The 26,288-nt window shown below is 36.1% G+C and overlaps 1 protein-coding gene across 1 annotated transcript in view; it reads left to right on the top strand.

Moving 5' to 3' along the window:
- LOC136778025 (opioid-binding protein/cell adhesion molecule-like) overlaps positions 1 to 26,288 on the top strand; it is a 1,000,824-nt gene that overhangs the window by 380,264 nt on the left and 594,272 nt on the right. The window contains exon 3 of the mRNA XM_066734634.1: positions 15,070 to 15,254. Coding sequence (XP_066590731.1) covers positions 15,070 to 15,254 — 185 coding nt within the window. The remainder of the gene's footprint in view (positions 1 to 15,069; positions 15,255 to 26,288) is intronic.

The raw sequence follows: 26,288 nt of genomic DNA, 5'->3' as shown, positions 1-26,288 counted from the left end.
AATATTACGGAACGAAAAACGAGGGAGAATTGTCCAGCGCTATTTTTCGGCCGATTTCAATATTTTTGGGCTTGTTGGAATCGTTAGGACTAGCACCTTTGTCATTAATAAAGCCATATTTTCCAAAAAACGTAAAAAAAATAAAATTGTTTAAATTTCGCATTAATAATATTTAAACGCAAAACAAATTGAAATATCGCACTTCTTTATGACGAGGTGCCAGACCTAACGATTCCAACAAGCCCAAAAACAGTGAAATCGGGTGAGAAGTAGAACCGTACCATTGTCCCGCGTTTCTGAGGTGGACGAAAACCAAAAATTTTTAGGAAAGAAGCTAGGCTTCCGCCCCTCTCGCGGCTCACGCTAACGTGTTCCCCCACTCCAGCATCGAAACTTACTGCGAAGCTTTCTTCATATTTACGCTATTCCTTTATCTGTAGCTATCCCCATATTAATACCGTTAAAATAATGTTGAGAACATTTCATTTCGCCGATAGAATGAAATTGCTAAAAATGCAATTATCATTTTGAAATAAAAATTAAAAAAAAAAAAGATTTCGTAATGCTTGAAATATAAAGCATACGGCAAAACGCGGGAGAATGGTACACTCCGGGAAATATATTCTGTCCACCTTATAACCAAATGTTTTAAAAGGCCGTACTTCAATAGCGGTCAACACTTTTCTACATCCCGCTGGTTACCTGGTCTAGCACCAAGTCCTGAGGGTTCCGAGCAATAAACTGAGAAGAGTCGAAGAACCCTAATATACCTGATACTCTAATCACTAACCTAAAATTACTATTTTTGTATTTCTAATCAAACATATTTGAAATTATTATGAATACATTCCTTGTATTTTTAACATGAAAATGAGTCCAAATACGACATAAATCGAACAATTATTTCTTTTAGTTATACCTTGAAGTTGCTACTTTATTATCTATAAATTCTAATAAAAATTCAATTTTACTATATATCTTCGTTATGCGTTAAGTTAAAATAAATCTCCAAAATATTGGAAAGGACATAAACATATTATTAAAAAATTAACAAATATAAATTTTAGTTTAAGATATACACTGCAGGCCAAAAGTTTAGGACCACTTGGTAAAATTGTGGAAAAGGCAGGCTCTCCTTTAAGTGCGTGTTGTTTGGCAACCCTAAGAGGTAGAACAAATTTAAGGATATCGTCGTGAAGCTTATTAAATTCCGCGTCTTACTACATTGATTTGACCTAAAAAATCTAATGGGTGCCTGTATTAAAGGTGAGAGATAACATACATTTTTTGATGACTCTTGAAATATGGATATCCAATTTCAATGTCTTGCACCGGGTATAGTAATAGTCTTACGAAGTTGAAACTTAAATATGTGAAAGCTTGAAACTTAAGCTCTCATTTAAGTCCAAAAACATATATGAATTGTTATTTGGTCCGTAGATATTTGAAAATTAGTCGAGCAGTGTGCGACCAGCATTTTGTCGGCAAAACATTTGCTCGCTAAGCTCTAAGAACAAATGCAGGTCGGTATACATTATGGGTGCCAAAGGGGTACCACTTTTAACTTTTTTTTCATTTCATTAATTACTATTCTACGGTTTCAAGTAAATGAATGAAAGCTTAAATACGATTAAATAACACATTTATTTACAAAATAAGAATATAGAGTCATATTTTCTTTTCGTCGAAAAAACCGCCCCTTCTTTTGATAACTTCTGCCACTATCCTTGGCATCCTGGCGATGAGTTTATCTATTATTGTCATAGACATGTTTTCCCAAGCTTCTTGCAATAGAACCCACAAGTTTTCCGCTGTTGTTGGGCAAATTTCTCTAATGCGTCTGTCGAGTTCATCCCAAATTAATTCAATTGGGTTCAGGTCAGGGGACTAAGGTGGCCACTTCATTATTTTAAAAATTTTCCCTTTTTCCTTTTCTTCCAAGAAAGACATGCATAGTTTTGAAGTATGCTTCGGGTCATTGTCCTGCTGGTATATGAAGCCACGGCCATTTAATCGTAGACCAGAAGGAATGGCATGGTCTTTCAAAATATCCTTGAACTTCTCCTTGTTCAAAATGCCTGTAATTCTAACAAGCTCTCCCATACCTACGCCAGAAAAGCAACCCCATACCATAACTGAACCCCCGCCATATTTCACTGTAGGAATTACACATTGTTGGTCCATTTTTTCATGTGCAGCCCGACGCACAAAAACTCTTCGCTTATTGCCAAAAACTTCAAATTTGGATTCGTCCGTCCATAATACCTTTTTCCAGTCCTCTAGGGTCCAATGTTTGTGTGACTTAGCCCACTGTAATCGTTTTTGCTTATTAATAGGCCGTAGCAATGGCTTCTTAACTGCAATTCTGCCATGCAAATTTGCTTCTCTTAATCTTCGTTTCACGGTGTTCAATGACACTGATTTTATTTTCATTTCTTCTAAATTCGCTCTTATTTGTGGAGCTGTCAATCTCCTGTTTCTCTTGCTTTGGATAACTATGTATTTATCCTGTTCGGGTAACGTTACTCGTGGTCTTCCTGACCGACGTCTGTCCGTATTTCTTCCAGTTTGTTCGTAGCGTTCAATTGCATTGTGCACCGCTGTTTTTGAAATTTTTAACTTAGTAGCAATAGCTCTTTCAGATTTGCCTTCCTTATATAATGTATTAATTGCAGAACGAGTGTCTGAATCTAATTGTTTTTTTGCTCCCATTTCGATGGTTATAATGACTTTAGTTCTATGAAATTTAATCATAAATGATTGGTAAACTGATCAGAATAACAAATGTATTAAACATAAAACAAAGGAATCGCACGATATTTAATACATTTGTTATTGTGGTTATTTTTTGCCAATTACTTATCATTAAATTTCATAGAACTAAAGTCATTATAAACACAGAAATGAGAGAAAAAAAAACAATTAGATTCAGACACTCGTTCTTCAATTAATATATTACACAAGGAAGGCAAATCTGAAAGATCTATTGCTGCTCAGTTAAAAATTTAAAAAACAGCAGTGCATAATGCAATTAAACGCTACGAAGAAAGTGGAAGGAATACGGACAGATATTGGTCACGAAGACCAAGAGTAACATTAAAGAACAGGATGAGTACATTATTAACCAAAGTAAAAAAAATAGATGCTTACAGCTCCAAAAATTAGAGCAAATTTGGAGGAAATGAAAATCAAATCGGTTTCATTAAATACCGTGAAACGACGATTGAGAGAAGCAGGTTTGAATGGCAGAATTGCAATAAAGAAGCCTTTGCTAAGGCCTATCAACAAAATAAAACGATTGCAATGGGCTAAGTTACACAAAAATTGGACCGTAGATGATTGGAAAAAGTTTTATGGACTGACGAATCTAAATTTGAAGTGTTTGTAATAAAAGAAGAGTTTTTGTGCGTCGGAATACTCATGAAAAAATGGCTCCATAATGCTCGATACCTACAGTTAAATATGGCGATGGCTCAGTCATGGTACGGAGCTGTTTTCTGGAATAGGTACTGGAAAATTGATGAGAATAACGGGCATTTTAAATAAGGAGAAATTCAAAGATATTTTAAGGGATTATGCTATTCCGTCTAGACTATAATTGAATGGTCGTGGCTTTACGTACCAGCAAGATAATAATCTGAAGTATATTTCGAAATTATGCATGTCGTATTTACTACAGCTAGAAGATGCAGAAATTTTGATAATCATCAGCTGGCCACCTCAGTCACCGGATCTTATTCCAATAGAGCTCCTTTGGGACGAACTCAATGGACGCATCCGGCAAACTTATCCAACATCAGCGGATAATCTATGGGCTTTATTACAAGAAGCTTGGGAAAATATTCCTATGGCTACAATAGACAAGTTGATTCCCAGAATGCCAAGAATAATAAGAGAAGTTATTAAAAGAAGAGGCTGCTTTTTCGATGAAAAATAAAATTAATCTCTTGTAATATTTTACAAATAAATGCGTGGTTTAAGCATATTTATATTTTTATTGATTGAATTGGAATACGCAGTATTGTTAATAATCAAAATAAAAAAGTTAAAAGTGGTACCCCTTTGGCACCCATAGTGTATACCGACCTGCATTTGTTCTTAGAGCTTAGGGAGCAAATGTTTTGCCGACAAAATGCTGGTCGCACACTGCTCGACTAATTTTCAAATATCTACGGACCAAATAACAATTCATATATGTTTTTCGACTTAAATGAAAGCTTAATTTTCAAGCTTTCACATACTTAAGTTTCAACTTCGTAAGACTATTACTATACCCGGTGCAAGACATTGAAATTGGATATCCATATTTAAAGAAACATCAAAAAATGTATGTTATCTCTCACCTTTAATACAGGCACCCATTAGATTTTTTTGGGTCAAATCAATGTAGTAAGACGCGAAATTTAATAAGCTTCACGATGATATCCTTAAATTTGTTCTACCTCTTAGGGTTGCCAAACAACACGCACTTAAAGGAGAGCCAGTCTTTTTCACAATTTTACCAAGTGGTCCTAAACTTTTGGCCTGCAGTGTAATTGACAAATAAATGTAAATATTTTAAAATACTATCTTCAAAAAGAAAAAGGTTAATCATCTCATAAAATTAAAAATTTCAATTTTTTTAGTATGATTCTGCTACGGGTTAATTGATGCTTATTTGGATTATTTATAGACATATTGGAATAAAATAAATTTGATTTTTAACAAGTTTTAATAAAATGAGAGATGCAAGATATAACTAATATAGAAATAATAGTCCGAATAAAGTCATTTTTGGATTCATTTTCATGTTAAAAATACAAGGAATGTATTCATAATAATTTCAAATCTGTTTGATTAAAAATATAAAAATTGTAATTTTGGATTAGTGATTAGAGTATCAGGTATATTAGGGTTCTTCGATTGTTCTCGGTTTATTGCTCGGGACTCTGTGCTAGACCAGGTAACCAGCTTGATGTGGAAAAGTGTTGACCGCTATTGAAGTACGGCCTTTTAAAACATTTGGTTATAAGTTGGACAGAATATATTTCCCGGAGTGTACAGTCGTATTTTTCAACAGAATTTGATGACACTAGTAATAATTAAAGCCATTCTTTGTGTATATTGTCCTAAAGAGCTTGCATTTTCCACAAAGCTTATGGTTTTTCAGCTATCAACGATTGAACTTGCATAGCGCACAAATACATATTTCTTCTCTCGCGAAGATCAGCTGTTGCGCACGTCCATCTTCAATTATTCATAACTGGAAAACTATAAGCTTTTTCGAAAATGCGAGGTCTTTAGGACAATCTACATGAAGAATGGCTATAATTATTACGAGTCTCATCAAATTCTGTTGAAAAATACGACTGTACTATTGTCCCGCGTTTCGCCGTATGTCTTATATTTCAAGCATTACGAAATCTCATTTTCTACAATTTTATTTCAAAATGATAATTGCATTTTTAGCAATTTCATTATATCAGGAAGATGAAATGTTCTCAACATTATTTTCACGGTATTAATATGGGCATAGCTACAGATAAAGGATTAACGTAAATATGAAGAAAGCTTCGCAGTAAGTTTCGATGCTGGAGTGGGGGAATACGTTAGCGTGAGTCGCGAGAGGGGCGGAAGGCTAGCTTCTTTCTTAAAAATTTTTGGTTTCGCACACCTCAGAAACGCAGGACAATGGTAAGGCTCTATTTCTCAACCGATTTCAATGTTTTTGGGCTTGTTGGAATCGTTAGGTCTGGCACCTCGTCAAAAAGAAGCCCGATTTTTCGATTTGTTTGGCGATTAAGTATTATTAATGCGAATTTTTAGACAATTTTATTTTTTTTTCATTTTTTGGAAAATAAGGCTTTTTTATGACAAGGTGCGAGTCCTAACGGTTCCAACAAGCCCAAAATCATTAAAATCGGTCGAAAAATAACGCTTGACAATTCTCCCTCGTTTTTCGTCATACACTTGCTCATATGACATTTTATTAATTGGAATATACACTGTTCTTTTTATTGATCTGATGTTTGATTACTATTATTAGCGCTTCTATCACTATACCAAAAACGTCCTCGAGCAGAATCAATGGGCATATGGGGCATCATGTGTCTTTCTCTCTCACTCTTCTGCTATTAGACAGAGAAAGAATAAAATTCTTACTAAACACTTTTATCCCGAGATGATATACTTTTGACAAAACTAAGTCAATCAACCGCTACACTCGAGTATATGCAATTTACCAGATTCTCCTTATTCTCCCCACCAAGACGGCTACCGTCATCGCGACGTCACCTGACGTCACAGTGACATTTCACGCTTTGGTAAGAACTAGAAACCTGAAGCTTTCCAGCTCGTTACAAATCTAGTAGGCCATTCTTCACGAGTAGATTCGATGAATGTCAAGTTACGTACACTCTGGGAAATCGAATCGTTCCAAAATGTAAACACAATTTAAAGGTGGCTTAGTTAGCTAGTGGACAAGACTTTTCCACGTTGCGCAGCCTACCTGGTCTAGCACCAAGTCCCAAGCAATAAACAGAGGGCAATAAACCGAACGAAAATGACAAACCCTTATATACCTGTACTGCAATGATTAATCAAAAATTCTAATTTTAATATTATTAATTAAACATTTTTAAGACTATTATCAATACATTGCTTATATTTTTAAGATGAAAATGAGCCCAAACACGAGGCTAATCACGCTATTATTTCTATATTATTTGTATCTTACAGTTCTGATTTTAATAAATTCTTATGAAACTCTCTTTTATATTTTATCTATATTACATAGTAAATTAAAATAAATCCAAAACAGAGCAAGAAGGATTCATTAACAAGTATCAGGATTAATACGATGACTAACAAAGTAGGAATCTTGCACTCTTCATCAAATTTCCCAACTTAACCCATTAACGTCCAAAATGTCAAAATTTCTTGCACGTTTTCAAAGTGATTTTTTCCTATGTAATTGGCGTTGAAAAAATTCTTGAACCACATATTCTGATGTAAAATTGCATGCTCTTTCAGAATCCGTTGCCAGAATCATGATAAAACTCACAGGAAAAGAGATATGCTCGATTGAAACATAAAAAACACCTAAATTTTCGAAAAAAAAAATTTTTAGGATTTTTTTTTCGAAGTGTTACGGTGAAGATATCACCTTGCGACCGTGATCAAAGGTGATCATGGGAGTTGAAGTTTAACAGGGAATTTTTTTGTTAACCTTGAACCATCGCTTCTTTACAAAATGGCGGAAAAAACGAATTTTTTTTTTTCAATCTTCATCAACTTTTTTCTCGAAATCTATGGTCTTTAGAAAAAAATTCATAAAAACAAAAATGCCTTAGAATCGCTCGAGGAACATTCTCAAATTTTTTCAGAATTTTTTGAGACAATTTTTGATTTTCCGGGAAACTTATGAAATGGAATTTACAAAAATGTCTCCAAAAATTCTGAAAAAATTTTAGGATGTTTCTCGAGTGCTTCTAAGACATTTTTGTTCTTATGAATTTTTTTCTAAAGTCCATAGATTTCAAGAAAAAAATTGATAAAGTTGAAAAAATAAAAATTCGTTTCGGCCGATGTTTTGAAAACCTATTGGTAAAAAAAACGTTCTGTCTACGAAAACTCGGAAAAAATTTTACAATATTGCTCAAATGATTCTAACTTATTTTCATTCTTTTTTCAAAGACTTATAGATTCCGACAAAAATTTCATCCTTTATTTCCATTTCATTTCGGCAGATAAGCGTAATTTTTGGTCTCATGTATTCATGAATATTCGTCTTTTTTTGTTCTCTTCTTTCGTATTTTTGTACATACGGATGAGTGATAAATAAACGAAATCATTAATTTCATACATTATGTCGCGGAAACGTGTAAGATCTTCTGAATATGAATCAGATTCTTCAGATAGTGATTCAGAACGCAACGTATTGATTCCGGATCCTGACTATTCAAGTTCCGATGATTCTGGTTCCGATTTTGATTCAGATTGCGAACATGAAATACCCAATATCACTTACAATAAAGCTCGTGCAAATTATTCTGAAAAACAAGATAAACTTGAAAAAGGTCATGAATTCACTTGGATTGAGGGTGAAAAGTTACACCCTGATTCTTGTGAAGATAAAGTATTATTGTCCGAATCGCAAAAAAAGAAAATACGTAGGAGAGAACCTTTTCAATTGTTTGAAACCTTTTTTTCTATTGAAATGAAAAAATATATTATTGATGCGTGTAAAGACAATGGTTATGATCTGAAATTGAAAGATCTTGATACTTTTATTGGAATAGTTATTTTTTCTACATTCAATCCCAGAAAGTCACAGAGAGATTACTGGTCATCTGATCCGTATTTATCTAATGAAGTAGTTTCTTCTGCAATGTCTCGCCAACAATTTGAAATCACAAAATCTAAATTGAAGTTTTCAAAAAACAAAGACAAAGATTCAAATGATCGAGGATGGCGCGTTCGTTTTCTACTGAAACTTTTTCAAAATAACATCATAAAATTCGGAATATGGAGAACTGCTCTATCCGTTGATGAGATGATGGCCAAATCCTATGCAAAAACTGTTTTGAAACAATTTATTCGAGGAAAACCGATAAGATTTGGTTTGAAATTTTGGGGCTTGTGTACTTCGGACGGCTATCTACTGAATTTGGATCTTTATTGCGGCAAGAATTCTCAAATTGGAGATAAGTTATCTAAATGTGCTTTAGGTTCACGAGTAGTATTATATTTATTACAACCATTTTTTCAAATAATAAGTTATAACAAAATTTCTTAATTTCATCTGTACTTTGACAACTTCTTCACGAACATGGATTTGGTATTACATTTGAAGAAATTGCGTTTGAAATGCACTGGTACTATCAGAGATAATCGAGTCAAAGAAAAAAATGTGCTTGATAAGAAAGCTCCAAGAGGGACATATGTGGTGAAGCACGACGTAAACAGTGGCATAAATTTCATTACTATCATGGATTCGAAGCCCGTCTCAATAGCTTCAACTGCAGCAGGTGTCAATCCTCTATCTATTTCAAAAAGATACAGCGCAGAGGCTAAATCTAAAATTGAAATACCTTTTCCGCAAGCTTTTCACCTATATAACAAATTCATGGGAGGTGTTGACCTGCATGACGGACATTGCAATGACATACTCCCAAGTATACGATCAAAAAAATGGACATTGGTAGTTTTTATGAGACTTATACAGGCGTCTATTACTAATTCTCTTGTAATTTTCAATGCTGCTAACGATGGAAAGAAAAAAGTTGGAATAAAAGAGTTCACTATTTCGATTGCCAAATACTACTTACAAAAAAGTAGTCGCAAAAGTAAAGCACATGGACGATCTAATAGTGACAAATTGAGGATTTGTTCGAATGGAAACTGTCCAATAAGAACAAGAATTTTCTGCAAAACATGTAATTTAAATATTTGCAATAAATGTTGGCTAAAAAAGCACACCTAAAAGTATGAATAAGTGAGAGGCAAGGGGACTCACGGAAAACAAGCACCCCGAGACGTGAGAGGCAAGGGGACTCACGGGAAAAAAGCACCCCAAAGGAGACAGAATTTTACCACGTCCACGCCGTAGTCTCTGGGTAACGCTAAGAGTAAAAAAATCTTCCTAAAATTTGCACAGAAATCGTTTTTTACCAATAGGTTTTTAGAACATAGCGGCCGAAACGAATTTTTATTTTTTCAACTTTATCAATTTTTTTCTCGAAATCTATGGACTTTAGAAAAAAATTCATAAGAACAAAAATGTCTTAGAAGCACTCGAGAAACATCCTAAAATTTTTTCAGAAATTTTGGAGACATTTTTGTAAATTCCATTTCATAAGTTTCCCGGAAAATCAAAAATTGTCTCAAAAAATTCTGAAAAAATTTGAGAATGTTCCTCGAGCGATTCTAAGGCATTTTTGTTTTTATGAATTTTTTTCTAAAGACCATAGATTTCGAGAAAAAAGTTGATGAAGATTGAAAAAAAAAAATTCGTTTTTTCCGCCATTTTGTAAAGAAGCGATGGTTCAAGGTCAACAAAAAAATTCCCTATTAAACTTCAACTCCCATGATCACCTTTGATCACGGTCGCAAGGTGATATCTTCACCGTAACACTTCGAAAAAAAATCCTAAAAATTTTTTTTTTCGAAAATTTAGGTGTTTTTTATGTTTCAATCGAGCATATCTCTTTTCCTGTGAGTTTTATCATGATTCTGGCAACGGATTCTGAAAGAGCATGCAATTTTACATCAGAATATGTGGTTCAAGAATTTTTTCAACGCCAATTACATAGGAAAAAATCACTTTGAAAACGTGCAAGAAATTTTGACATTTTGGACGTTAATGGGTTAATGTCTTTTAAAGCGATAAGCGAAAGGTATTACTTTCTTTGTTTACAACTGCTTTCGGCAACTTTCCAACGATTTGAACGTAAACAAATTTTGATCTGCTGCTAATATTATTGTTGTTGATATTCTTAAGACGAAAACAGATATAACACAGTTCACCTTATTATAATACCATTTAACTCTTACGTAATATAATCATGCACGGATTATACAGTATATTTGAAATAATATAAAGTGATTCGGTTTGCTATAATTTGACTGTTTACGTTTCACGATGAAGCAGGAAAATAATATTAGCAGCTGTCAGTCATGCGTTAACTTATTAAGTGTCACTATATATAGAAACGGTTAAAAATAAAATGAACGATAAAGAAATATTATTAGTAAAAAAAGGAATGATAATTGGCATGTTTTTGTGTGGTGCAAGCAAGTGGGAAATATCCGAAAAGACAGAAATGAGTGAGAAAATAGTGACAGAATGTATAAAAAGATATGAAGAAAGTGGACTGGACGGCTTGCGAGACAAACGTAAAGACAATTTTGGATTGAGCAAACCAACAGCGCCACAGGACGCAGAAATTGTAGCAGTAGTGCTTATACAACCGTTTGAACCATCAGCTAGAGTTTTAGATTCAGTGGATAATTTAAATATTTGTCCAAGAACTGTGAGAAATAAACTGCATAAGGTTGGAATACATTGCCATCGTCCAGCGTAAAATATTAAACTAACAGTCAATCAAAGAGAAAAAAGGATTACATTTGCAACAGAATATTTAAGAGTGGCACCAACATTTTGGGACAATGTTGTGTGGACTGACGAAAAAGTTATTGTTTCAACGATGGATGGCAGAATGCATGTGTGGCGTCCAGACGACAAAAGATTCGAAGACAAATACACGTTACCGAGAGACAGAAGCAGCAGAATCTTTATAGCATTATGGTGATGGATGACCAAAGATGGAGTAGGAGAATTACATGAAATTGAGTCGAAAATGAATTCAGAAGTTTACTGGAACGTTTTGGAAACTGTCATGCTTCCTACAGTAAGAGCAGTATTTCCCGAGGAAGATGTTCCCAAAATTAAATTCGTGCAAGACAATTTCAGCGTTCACACTTCGAACATGACAATGGAATGGTTCGCCGAACACCCGCAAGTAGAATTAATCGACTGGCCAGCTAAGTCAACCGATTTGAATGTCATTGAAAATATTTGGGGCATAATGATGAAGCGGTGGAGGCCTGAGCAAGAGCGATCGACGGCAGCATTAAGAAAACATGTTTTACAAACATGGGGCGATTTGCGAAACGACCCATGCATTTGTAAAAACTTGGTCGATTCGCTCCCTCGACGTCTTAATGCTGTCGTAAATAGCAATGGTCATTCCATCGGCTATTACGGTAATTTCTTTCATTTTCTAATTAAATTATGCAGTTTAAAAATTGTATAGCTCAACCTTTTTTTCATTTTTGTTGACTATAGATCAGCTATGTTTCTTGCTTGGACCTTGCCGTAGTGTCATTATAGCCCAGCTATTTTCAATGTATTCAAATGGGTTGACGGCGCCAGTTTATTGAATCTACTTCGGGGATTTGGCAAATCATTCTTTTGGGGTTCGATCATCATGTATGAGTTTTAATTTTGGGACATCATCTTCAGATTATCCTGTGATCACTGTGGAAGCATGAGTACTTCCAAAATGTTGCAGTAAACTTTTTAATTTATTTTTGTTTCAATTTTATGGACTTTTCCTTTACTCTATCTTTTGTGTCATATTCTGCTGTTTCTATCTTTTGGTAACATATTTGTCGCGACACATATGCACTCTGTTATTCATTGATAAAACAAAAACTTTTTGTCAGCCCATACAACATTATCTCAAAATGTATGTTGCACTCTTAAATTTATTCGATGCAAATGAAATCCTTTTTTCTCTATGATTGGCCGTTAGTTTAATTTTTTCCATTAAACGATGGTAGAATATTATAGCGTTATGCAATTTATTTCTTTGAGCTCTTGAAACAAGTTTTTAAATTATCCACTGAATCTAAATCTCTATCTGATGGTTCAAACGGTTGTATATCCATTGCAATATAAAAATAATAATATTGAAATTCACTAATTTTAAAATATGACAAGGCCTCTATACAGCCGCTATATATATAATGTATTTTTCTTATATTATGACAAAAGTGAACATATTTATATTTATGTATTTATTTATACAAAACATGACTAATTTTATTATATGACAAAGCCGCCATACAGCTGCGAAAGGAACAATGTTTTTTTTAATCTTTGACAAAATTGAGCTTATATGTAAATATTTATTTATTGTAAGTTCAATACCTTTATTACATGACAAGGCCCTTTTACAGCTGCTATATAAAAAAGGTTCTTTCTTATATCTGTTGATTATATAGTCAACAAATTTATAATTTTAAGGTGTATGTATGCTTCAAAAGATATATTATAATTATTTATGTATTAACGCAATATTTTTTATTGGTATATGCATTTATTGATACTTGTGTAATCTTAAGAGTTCGTATATTTTAAGACAGTAATAAATGAATTGTGTAGCAAAAATTATATTAAATGATAAATAAAAATTTATGTCATTTAAATATATAATTAAAAAATGTGCAAATACTTTAAATTCCTATCTAGAATACTCAAAAAAAAAGGTTTATTAATATTTATGAAAATGAGAACTGCAAAATACAACTAATATAGAAATAATCGCGTGATTAGCCCGGTGTTTGGGCTCATTTTCATCTTAAAAATATAAGCAATGTATTGATAATAGTCTTAAAAATGTTTAATTAATAATATTAAAATTAGAATTTTTGATTAATTATTTCAGTAAAGTTATATAAGGGTTCTTCAATTTCGATCGATTTATTATCCCCGATTTATTGCTTGGGACTCCGTGCTAGGCCAGGCAGGCTGCGCAACGTGGAAAAATCTTGTCCACTAGCTAACTAAGCCACCTTTAAATTATGTTTACATTTTGGAACGATTCGACTTCCCAGAGTGTACGAAAGAGATGGTAGGCATAATTAATGAGTAGGGATAAGAGTGTGAACATCACCGTTATGAAACTTGTTTGGTTAATGAGAGTTTGGTAGGGGTGGGGGACGAGGAATTTCTTTCGAGATACCATCTTTTACTTATTACAGTCATTAAAAAACATCGTGAGATCCCCCCACAAACAGGCTTTACCTGTAAGAAAACGGACAATAAATAGTTTAGTCCTGCCAAAAACCATCCTATTATTAACAAAGCTAATATTCTTTAGAAAAATTTTCGAATTAAAACCCGTTATGAGATTCGTGAAACGGGCAAGTACACTTACTTTAATAACAAAAAATGCATTTGTTAATATACTTCAAGTAAAACATATTTTAATAAAAAAAATGTAAAGAAATCTAAATAACGAGTAAGTAAATTCAGTTTTTTATTAAAATATCTTTTCAAAATATGAAACTTCAATAATAGGAAAATAATTGGAAATATAAACATACCTTCTTAAGTAGAAAACTATTTACATATTTCTACAAATAAAAAAAATATAACACAATAAAGTAACTTGACGGGCTCATAGTATGCAATAGCATTAAGTAGCCAAATTTTGCAATTGCAGGAAGCAACATTTGTATTATAAGGTAGCGACTTACGTATGAAGATTACGGGCCCGGTATGTAACCTTTTAGTGTTACTTTTTCTTCATTATAATTTTCGAATAGCTTTCTATTTATGAATGTATATGTTTATCTTTTTAATTATTATAATTTGATATTTCAAAAAGATACTTTATTATAAAACTATATTTATTAACCCGTTATTTAGATTTCATTACATTTTATTAAATTGAATATATTTTTATTTAAAATATATTAATAAAGATACTTTTTGTTATTGGAGTAATTGTACTTGCCCGTTACTTGAATTTCACGATGCTTTTCATTTTGAATAATTTTTTAAAGCATATAATAGCTTTGTTAATAATAGTGTCGGTTTTGATAGGGCCAATGTACTTTTCGTCCGTTGATTTTACAGTCAAAGACTAGTTTTTAGTCGTACAGATATACTGTATCATTTCTATTTATTCGCTCAGCAATGATTCCATAATATGCATTAAATTTGCGTTGTAAGAAAACAAAATTCGAAAATTGTCCGTGTCTGGAGGGTTAAATAAAAAAATTAGTAAAGAGGACGCTTAACGGGATCCTTCGCGCGTGCTTTACCGACAGTACAAGTCAATAAACAATTAGTTTAATAAAATTCAAATGCGAAGCAAATTGAACAAACGGGTGGCTTTAGGGCAAGATGCCAGTAGTCACGAGTCAAACGAGCTTAAAATCACTCAAATTAGTTGAAAAATAACGCTGTATTACCGTCCCACGTTTTTGAAGTTGAAATAACCAGAAATAACCTCTCTTCAAGAACGTGGGACAATGGTACAGCGTTATTTTTCAACTAACTTGAGTGTTTTTAAAATCGTTTGACTCGTGGGGACTGGCATCTTGTCCTATAGACACCCGTTTGTTCAATTTGCTTCATATTTGAATTTTATTAAACAATTGTTTATTAACTTGTACTGTCGGTAAAGCACGCGAGAGGGATCCCGTTAAAGCCCTATTGCAGTAAGAAGGAAATAATGATTTCAATCTTCCCATCGAAGCATAAATATTACACAATAAATCTTTATAATGTTTCAGAAGTATATGGCTACAGCATGCTACATGGAGGTATAGGCAGAAATGGTGACAATTTTCAAAATAGTTTAGAAGAGCCGACAAGAACTGTACCTTACTTTGACCATTCGGCTTCAAAGAATGTAACGGCTCTCCTAGGAAAAACAACATACCTAAATTGCCGCGTTAAAAACTTGGGAAATAAAACGGTAAGTGTAATCAAGAATTAGTAGCAAACATGTTTATGCAGACTGCATCAAATATTTGTAACTCTAATTGAATATCTTAAGAATAAAATAAAAATGAGAGAAATGTCTCGGACGAAGTTACAGGGTTTCAAGAGTTCTATTGAGTGATGATATGTTTCACTTTGAGAAGTTCGGTTGTGTAAAGTCAAGGTCAGTATCTTTATTTAAAATGCGTCAATCAATTTTATTTTAAAACGTGGACAACAGTGTGTCAGGCATCTTTAAAGTAGAATTGCAACGGGAGGGTTTGTGGATGGGTGAATATAGGATGAAGGTAGGATGAAGGGCTAATTTTTAATGGGTTAAACCCAATATTTCTCAATCCTTTACCATGTAACGAAGTCCCCCGTTACGTATACGAGATATCGAATAAAGAATATTGTTGGAAAGTTGATCGGTTCATATCTTCTAATAACTATAGGATAGGAGAACTCTAGGAGACAAAATAACGCTGAGAATAACTGGTAGAAAATCTGTTTATTCAATATATGGGTGATACAGAATACATAAAATTTGCTCACAAATGACGCTGAGAATAAAGTAATAACCCACCCACAATGATACACCGACTAGCTACGTAATCCCAACTTTGGATAAAATTCCAGGTCCCTGGGCAGGATACTTCGCACCTGAGATTCCCAGGCAACGAAGTTAGGGAGAAATGGACGGCGTTTTTCTGGAGACCAAGAAACCGACAATGAAGAATAATTGCGAGCTAGGTGTCCTAGTGGTGTCGTAGGAAGGTTGAGGAATGGCTAAGCTGCTAATTTTACAAAAGTTTGACAGAGTTTAGAGCCTAGACTGACTGAAACGTTCCGCGCTTATCACTCTAATCATGGGCATCTATATGTACACGGGTCCCAAATCATAGGAGTGAGAGAGCTCGCCGTGACCGTGGCCACCTATCGACCTCTGCTGGAGGTAGGACAGAGCAGAGAGCGGGAGCGAGATAGCCTGAGAGGCCCAGACCGCTCGTGCCGAGACTCTAATCTCCAACAAATCCTCCTCCGCATTGACGCTCATGCGTCAATTTAGATTAATCTCGCAAATGCTGCAAAGAAAGGGAGTCCGATGCTCCAAAATAAAAACTAAAATTATGCTCTAAGAGTAAATGGTTAAATACCGTAAACGAAGACCATGGTGGCAAAAAAAAATCACCTTAAGCCAAGCTCGGAATATCCACCAATGGTCACATATAAGCTCATTTTTTAATTATGAGTTTGGCAGTTTTCAGCTCTAACGCTGAAGTCCAACGTAAGAGCAATTTTCCTTTAGGATCCCAAAACTTCCACTGCCGATATTTCAAGACAGCATTTAATGGTATACGGTGTGTGATCCCGAACGCCAAGACTGTAACGTATTTTGCTGTACGCTCCAGTTCCTTTGCGGTAGAATCGTATAGGATTCCATTCACCCAAATGCTTGAGTATAAAACAGCTAAATCAATTGCTGGTGATGGTGCACGAGAAGGTCCCGGAAGGGGTTCCGTGACGACGTCAATTGATTCTGATTCGGGTGGACAGGGCGGATCCAAAAAGAACTACATCCTGGACTACTCCTCTTCCTTCGTGGACATAAGCAGATCCGGAAGTTCAAGCAACAAATCAATACACGGAGCATCGTCCGAAAGACTTAAATCACTAAAGGAGAGGTCCAGCACATCGGACGCATTTGCTTCCTCACCCCAAACTTCACTTAAGATCATTTCGACGTTGTCGACTAAATTATGCACCTTGTCACTAGCCATGATTAAGGAGTACTGATTTAAGAAGTAGAGCGTCAAGGTGATGAGATGTATGTGTCGGCGGATCATAAACCGTTGGGATTGTTTGTCAATATTTGTATTTTTGCCGGGAGCCTACACAGCTAGGTTAGGTTGCGTTGAATTTGTTTATTAGCTTCTTTGAACCACAGCTACTCTTGCTACTGAGTCTGAACCGATTATTAAACGAATAATTCGGCCTAAGTTCCACTTGCAAGGTGGAGCATTTGGATTTTTAATTATAACGATGTCACCCTCACGAAAATCGTTATTTTTAATTTGCCATTTTGGACGAAATTGTAATGATTGCAAATATTCGCCCGCCCATTTTTGCCAAAAAAGCTCGGTAATCCGAGTGATTTTCTGCCATCGATTCAGTGTAGATTCCTTCAAATCTAGAACGGACATTTCGGGTGGAGCGAGTAAGGCGCGACCAACCAAGAAATGCCCTGGAGTTAGACATTCTAAGCTTTCAATGTCATCACATAAGCGAGAAAGAGGTCTGGAGTTTAGACAGGCTTCAATACGACAAATTAATGTGGTCATTTCGAACGTAGGAAGAAAAGTCCCAAGAATACGCTTTAGATGATGTTTCACGCTTCGTACTCCGCTCTCCCACAGTCCACCCCAATGAGGAGTTGCCAAGGGAATGAATTTCCATTCTATGTCGCGTATAGGTTCGAAATCTTTAGATTAAGCATGTTTCAGGGAGTTTTGGAATGCAAGTTTCAATTCCTTATTTGCCCCTTGAAAAGTTAACCCATTATCAAAGTAAATCACCGAGGGTTTACCACGACGTGAAGTAAACCCAGCTAGAGCCGCCAAGAATGCATCCATATCGTATTTGGAGACGAGCTCAAGGTGGATGGCATGAGTAGCCATGCATACAAAGACAGCTATATAACATTTAACTGATTTTGAGTTTCGGCTTTGATGCAGTTTACAAGGAAAGGCCCGACGTAATCAATGCCAGTATGTTCAAACGGATGGCTACGGTTACTCGAGCAGTAGGCAAAGATCCCATGAATTGTGTTCCTAGTTTGGCACGCTGACAAACGCAAGCGACGCACTTATGTATTATACTTTTCGCAGCGTTTCGTGCATTGATCACCCAATACTTCTACCGCAATACTATCAACGTAAGCTGTAGTCCACTGTGCAAGGTCGTAATATGTATATGTCAAATGAGTAGTTCGGTAAAATAATTGGATGCTTTTGTTTGACAAAAATGAGTGTTGCAGACGCCCACCTACTCGTAGAACTCCTTGTGCGCATCTAAAAATGATGCAAGAGAAAGTAATCGAGAACTTGACGGAACTGACTTTTTGCTTTGCAACGTCAAGATATCGTTTAAGAAAGCAGCAGCTTGAATTATTTTCACAACATGCAGTGTTGCAGTGCGTAGCTCGAGAGCTGACAAGTGAGCGTGTTGACAAACATTTTTTCTACGCGCTCGATCTATAAATCGCAACACATAGCTAACAACACGAATTAGTTTTGTCCACGACGAATAGTTATAAAGAAATGACGGTAAATCGCGTGTGACATGATTTAAATATACCGACGAAGTCTTTATTTTCTCGTTGGTCTCAAACATTAAAGGAGAATTTCCCGATGATATTTCCCGAATTATTGAGGGTCCTTCCCACCAAAGCGCACAGTGTATTAATTGGTTTGGACTAATCCCTCGTGAATTGAGATCTGCAGGATTGGACTTAGTATTGACATAAGACCAATGAGCTTTTGGTAGACTTGATTGTATATATTCTATTCGGTTGGCTACAAAAACTTTCCATTTGGATGAATGTTGTGCAATCCAAGCCAGCACGATTTGTGAATCAGAAAAACAAAAAATGTCATGCACTGAACGCTTAAGTGATGACTTGATACGAAGCATTAGTTTAGTCAAATAAGCAGCAGCGACTAGTTCAAGACGAGCCATGCTAATTGCTTTAAGAGGCGCCACTTTTGCTTTTGCCATTACAAGGCTGACTGAGGTTCCACTATTATTATTGGTAAATTTAGCATATACCACAACACTATAGGATACATTTGAAGCATCACAGAATCCATAGAGTTCTAATTTATCTGCTTCACTAAGTTGACCATTTCAGCGCGGGATGGTAATTTTTGTTAATTCGCACATTTGCGAGTAGTAAGACATCCATTTGGATTGAATGGGCACGGGAGCCTCGTCATCCCAATTAAGTTTGAGCAACCATGTGAATTGCATTATTTGCTTTAACACAATGGTGAACGGTGAAATCCAGCCTAAAGGATCGTAAATCTTCGCGTTTTCCGAGAGTAACATTCGCTTTGTTAACTTAGTGATGGAAGAAGGCGAGATTATAAACCGAAATGAATCAGAGCTGGTATTCCAAGATATGCCCAGCACTTTGCTAGTTTCGTTAAAATTTTCGTTATTAAAATTCAAATTAGCGTTACTAGAATCATTAGAGATTGCTTGAAGAGTTGTTCTTGCTGAATTGAATGCCCATTTACTGAGCTCAAATTTACCTTTATCCAATAACTAAACTAATTGAGCTTGGATATCGCGTAAGTGCGCAAGGTTGTTAGCTCCAAAAAGAATATCATCGACATAGATTGAATGAAGTAATATGGATTTCGCATCAGGGAAGTCATCACCATGCTGATTTGCGAGTTCCTGCATTACCCGTGAAGCTAAAAACGGTGCAGGTCCGGTAACGTATGTAACCGTGTTCAATTGATATATTTGAGTATTGCCACAATCATCTTTTCAAATTATAGATTGGAATTTTCTGTCTTCCGGACGAATTAGAATTTGGCGGAACATTTTGACAATATCTGTTACGCCAACAAAACGAAAATCACGCCAATTCATAAGAATGGCTGTTATATCTTTTTGTAGTTTTGGGCCTACTAAGAGTACGTCGTTGAGTGATAGACCACTCTTAGTTTTAGCGGACGCGTTAAATACGACACGTATTTTCTGTTTTCCATTCTCGAGCTTGAATACTGCGTGATGAGACAGATAAACCAAGGAGTCTGCGTCAATCGCGTTTGTTGTGACCTTCTCCATATGTCCTAACTCCCCGTATTCTCTAATGAATTTAGCATAGCTTTCGAACTGCTCAGGAGATTTGTTAATACGACAGAGAACTCGCCTTAAAGCTGATTCGGCTATGCTGCGAGAGGCTCCTAGTGCCGATTTGGAGGACTCTGTCTTGAAAGGCAATGCAACCTGATAGCGGCCTGACGGTAATTGTGTAACGGTGCTCACGAAAATGTCCTCGCATAATTGATCTTCAGGGGTCAAACTATAGATGCTAGGAACTTCTTCAATCTTCCAAAAATCTCGAAGCGTTTTATCCAGGTCACAAGAATGAAGAACGTTTATCGTTGCAGTATGCACTTGCGACGCAAGCGTACCATACACAATCCAGCTTAATAGCGTATCTTGTGCTATCAGTGCATGGTTCGATGAATGAATTGTTTGATTCAGTAGAAGCTGAGGAGAATAATCTGCATCAATTAAAATATCAATTGGATTTTTAGCAGAAGCATATTCGTCCGCTAGGTCCTGAGAACCTAATTCAAGGAATTCAAGAGGTAAATAAGACCGAGGACGATAATTCGTGATTTTTGGTAAAATTAATGCCGTCACCTTGAGTGAGGCCTGATCGGGTTTAACTGACTGTAAGATGAGTTCAGCTTCGCTCGGGACGCTATGCACAGCACCTCTTGTTACTCCGTAAATCGTTGCATTAACTTTGCGACGTGTAACTCGTAATAACTGGGCTAGGTTTTCCGTCATGAAAGACGTTTCTGAGCCGGAGTAGACTAAGCCTCTAATAATAATTTGATGACCATTTGGTGCTTTAGCTTGCGAGAGAAAAGTAACAAGGAGTACCGTGCGTTTATCCATAGCACTCACATAAGCAACCACCGAAGTCGAGGACTGATCAATGGTTTAAAGACTGGTGGGTGCAGTAGATTGAGATGGATTGCGCTGAGGCGACGGATTAGATTGTTTCTCAAAATGCAAAAGCGTATGATGTGCCTTGGAACATTTTTTACACCGAGAATTACTTCGGCAAGACGATATCGAATGTCCAGGTCTCAAGCAATTGATGCAAAGTGAGTTGTTTTGAGCTGCTTTATACCTGGCTTGAGGGTTCAAAGCAATAAAACTATTACATTGATAGAAAGAATGATCCGCGTCACAATAAAAGCATTTTGTTTTGCAAACAGATGCGTTGTGTGATTTCAACGACTTAGGACGAGAAGTTTTATCAGTGTTTTGTTTACCACCTTTGAATTTGGTACTAATAGATTCGAGCATATTAATCTGCTCGGTGATAAAATCTCAAAACTGAGTGAAAGAAGGATATTTCAATACACGTCTTATTTCCTTCTCCCACTCCACACTAAGAACTTCATCTAGCTTGTTTGTGAGTATGTGGACCAGTATGGCACTCCAAACATCAACTGGATATCCTAATTTCCTCAACGAGTCAAGCGCAACTATAGTTATATCGCCCAGTGTTTTCATGGACATCACATTGTCAGAATAGGCTTTCGGAATGAGCGTTAATTTGCCAAGAAGGTTGGAAGTAATGATTCGTTCATTTGTGTACCTAACAATGAACGCATTCCATGCTGTTAAGTAACTATCGTTACTGGCGGCTAAGGATCGAATTACTGAGCTAGCTTCTCCTTGAAGACATGCCTTTAAATAATGAAATTTTCGAACACCTGGTAATGTCGAATTATCATGAATCATTGATTTGAAGGAGTCATAAAATGTTGACCACTCAGAATAATCACCACTAAATTTGGGTAAATCTAACTTAGGAAGTTTCAATGAGGGAGCATGGATCTGCCTAGCAGCGGTAGGAGCGACTTGCTCACCGCTTAAAATCTCGATTTGTTCTAAAATGTATTCTTCTGCAGTCAAATACGACGTGATAGCACGCTCATAAGTATTCTGCGTCATATAGTTAAGCTATTGCAAATCTTTCTCCGACAAATAATTGGTACTCGTTACATGATTCGAATGTATTTTCGCGAGAGTTTCCTTCGCACTATCCAGGCGGCCATTTAAATAAGAAACGGTAAAATTACCTACACCACGCTTTTTGGTGTTAACTAGTAGCCGAACTAATTCTGTGCGATAAAGGTCAACGTGACCCGCGCACATGAGTATTTCCTCCTGCGTTACCATTTTGCCACCAGAGACACCTTCCCAGCTACTTCGAGGAATCACCAATCAAAATTCAACTTAATTGAATATGTACCGGTTATATCCGGCTCGAAGGACCAGAAATTTGTTGGAAAGTTGATCGGTTCATATCTTCTAATAACTATAGGATAGGAGAACTCTAGGAGACAAAATAACGCTGAGAATAACTGGTAGAAAATCTGTTTATTCAATATATGGGTGATACAGAATACATAAAATTTGCTCACAAATGACGCTGAGAATAAAGTAATAACCCACCCACAATGATACACCGACTAGCTACGTAATCCCAACTTTGGATAAAATTCCAGGTCCCTGGGCAGGATACTTCGCACCTGAGATTCCCAGGCAACGAAGTTAGGGAGAAATGGACGGCGTTTTTCTGGAGACCAAGAAACCGACAATGAAGAATAATTGCGAGCTAGGTGTCCTAGTGGTGTCGTAGGAAGGTTGAGGAATGGCTAAGCTGCTAATTTTACAAAAGTTTGACAGAGTTTAGAGCCTAGACTGACTGAAACGTTCCGCGCTTATCACTCTAATCATGGGCATCTATATGTACACGGGTCCCAAATCATAGGAGTGAGAGAGCTCGCCGTGACCGTGGCCACCTATCGACCTCTGCTGGAGGTAGGACAGAACAGAGAGCGGGAGCGAGATAGCCTGAGAGACCAGGACCGCTCGTGCCGAGACTCCAATCTCCAACAAATATAAAAGCTACCGAACAGTGGATATTATTAATCCCTATATTACCGACTCGTGAGGTAGGCTCACGAGTGGATTATAGCTAAGGTTAAGGATAGACTCCGTTGACAGGCAGAGGCCCGGATGAAAAGGCCGGCGCTCCAGTAAACGATGTCCAGGTTGTCCTGAGAAGTAAGGCAGGGCCATACCAAACAACCCAGGCAACCTGAGATAAGGAGAAGCGGCCTCGGGGAGTCCTAAAAAGAATGACTGTGCCTATAATTCCCCACGAGGTGGGGATATAGAACATCGAGTCTGGCTTGAACGCTGGTTACGCGCTTCAAGCAGGCTGCGCGAATGTCGTGGGCAGAGTGCCATAACAGGCAATCGGAACCCGACCATGGGACTGGGCTGATGTGTCCGTGCGTGCTGGTGAGGTGTCCATTAAGTTGGCCGGACATATATTGAATAATGGAAAAAGAACTACAGGAGTTGTTTGTTACGCGTTTGTAGATGTTTGTTATATCAATAAAAGCGTTTGTTTGTTGCTAATTTTTGTCAAAATGCAAAAATAAAAACCAGCGTTAAGTTGGCCGAACATTAATTACTTTTCTTTAGATAAAGTGTTATATCGATTCAGAATCGTTTGTAGTTTCTATACATATAAAAGAAAAAATGTTTGTTAGTTAATGGATTTGAACGAAAATGAAATTAAAAAATTCACAATTTAGTTCGAGAGCAAGTATAGGTTATATATATTATTCTATTTTACGATTTTACAACTATATTGATAATAAAGGTTTGTTAGGTGTTTGTAGATTCTTGTTACACCAATAGAAACATTTGTTATGATTGATAATTTTGGCAAAAATGCAGAAAATAAAAATCGCATCAGTGTGAAGTTGACTGGACATTAACTAAATTTTTCCTTAAATAATGTAATCACATCGATTTAGGATCGTCTGTAGTTTCTAAAAACATAAGTTACGTTTGTTAAATGTTAATTATGAAGAAAAATCAAATTACAAACATTTCCCATTTTGTCCATAATAATGTAGTACATATGTAACAAACATATGCATGGACAAAATTGGAAATGTTTGTAATTTGATTTTTCTTCATAATTAACATTTAACAAACGTAACTTATGTTTTTAGAAACTACAGACGACCCTAAATCGATGTGATTACATTATTTAAGGAAAAATTTAGTTAATGTCCAGTCAACTTCACACTGATGCGATTTTTATTTTCTGCATTTTTGCCAAAATTATCAATCATAACAAATGTTTCTATTGGTGTAACAAGAATCTACAAACACCTAACAAACCTTTATTATCAATATAGTTGTAAAATCGTAAAATAGAATAATATATATAACCTATACTTGCTCTCGAACTAAATTGTGAATTTTTTAATTTCATTTTCGTTCAAATCCATTAACTAACAAACATTTTTTCTTTTATATGTATAGAAACTACAAACGATTCTGAATCGATATAACACTTTATCTAAAGAAAAGTAATTAATGTTCGGCCAACTTAACGCTCCTCCTTTCCAACATTTACAGGACGATTGTCTTTATCGAGAATACATAATGTGAGACGATCGATTACCCTTGCAATGACTGGCAAGTAAATGACGTTCTTCGGTATTTCTGAGATTTTATAGCCTGGTGGAACGCTTGGGAGAAATTCGTGGATGACATGTCGTGGTCTACTGTTCGTATATGCACCAGCGGTAATGTTGCATTCGATACTTAGAATATTTACTTTTAAAATGTTCGCAGGTTCGTCCGATTCAGCCCAAATGTTTGGTAGGTTTACGCGGTCCGACGAATATCCTAGAAGGGAACCAATATTATTACTTTTTGTAAAATCAATAGAATATTTATACATTATTTCACCTTTCAGTTTGTTATTATTGGCACGCAGAATAATAACATTATCATTATACGGTAACTCCAACCACATACGCAAGTATTCATTTATCGCACTCAACTCATAACAGCCTGTAGGTATGGTTATTAATTTATTTTTACCAAAGTAAAAATTATTATTCGTCTCATTTACATTGGCGATCGAGTAGAAACTTGAAAAATCTACAAGTCCCAGCTCATAGTGACCGTCGTCCAGATTGATCGGTGGAACAAAATTTGATTCCTTACACATGACCGTGTCCTGATAGCGTAAATGTTAAAGACATTTCGTCTGTTCTCTTAGAAATTTAACACACAACTGACCACAAATGCTCGTATCATGCGACTGATATTGGTCATGATTGTAACAAATTGTACTAAGCGGACCGAAGTACCGTCCGAGTTCAGTCGGTGGTTTCAGATTGCCAAAAGAATCTAAATATTTACAAGATTATTTGCATTTAACTTAGGCAACCCAGTGAGTGCCTGGACCATTAGAATCGTCAACATTAACGATTGCACATTCATTAAACCATGGACCGTTTCTCGGTAGACTTGTACGCATAAAGACTCCACCGAAATTTGGTATATCACGACATACGTGAGATAATTGAATATTATTTGTAGTACCCGATCTCGGTAGACCGTGTGCAGTTACTGTTTTGTTTGCTTCTTTGACATTGATTTTTTTGCTACCCCTCCTCCGCTTTGTTTGTACGAGGCGAGATACCGCCCCCGTCCGCCTCTTGTAATTGCTTCTATCATACGATTGTGAGGTTGCATTTCTTCTAACTGTTTTTTCGCAGCTTTGACATCGTTTAGAGCTTTCGCTATACCTGATGCTCTACCTGCTAGTGCTCCCACCGCACCTAGTTGTGGGAGCAGAGGCAACAAGTCGCCCCGGTTTTAGGCACTCGAATTTTCAGTTTTTTTACAGCATTATTACCAGTTTTTCTCACTGCTACTTTCCTCACCATATCTGTTTGCAATCCTAAACCAAGTTTACGCTTTGCGTTCATAGACGCCCAGACAGCTGTTGCTGCAGCACGCTCACCCAAGGTTGCGTCACCAGCTGTGATACGTCTACGTGCACGTTTTGCGAGCACTTTATCAGCTTGATGACGCTGCGACAGGTCTTTGTATTGCGAATATGCAATATCGTGTTCTAGATAGGCTTCATCCAACTGATTCACACCTCGATCACTGCGTGCTAATCGTTCTTGAAGTCGAGTTCCTGGTCCACAGTAATTGTATCCCGGTAAATGAAGCTCAAACGGTAGTTTGTTTATTGTTTTATTGAGGAATGATCCACATCCAACGCAAGATATGTATAACAATCTTTTATCAAGGGTGGGTGTCCGTCGACATGAGTAGTATTAGGTAGATTGAAATGTTGTAAACCATAGCGATA

The sequence above is a fragment of the Prorops nasuta genome, unplaced genomic scaffold (genome assembly GCF_024137725.1).
Source record: "Prorops nasuta isolate Cenicafe-Biocafe unplaced genomic scaffold, Cenicafe_Pnas_1.2 PNAS00013, whole genome shotgun sequence".
Taxonomy (NCBI): Eukaryota; Metazoa; Arthropoda; class Insecta; order Hymenoptera; family Bethylidae; genus Prorops; species Prorops nasuta.
The sequence above is the reverse complement of the archived record's forward strand: the minus strand, read 5'-3'. Positions and strand labels throughout refer to the sequence as shown.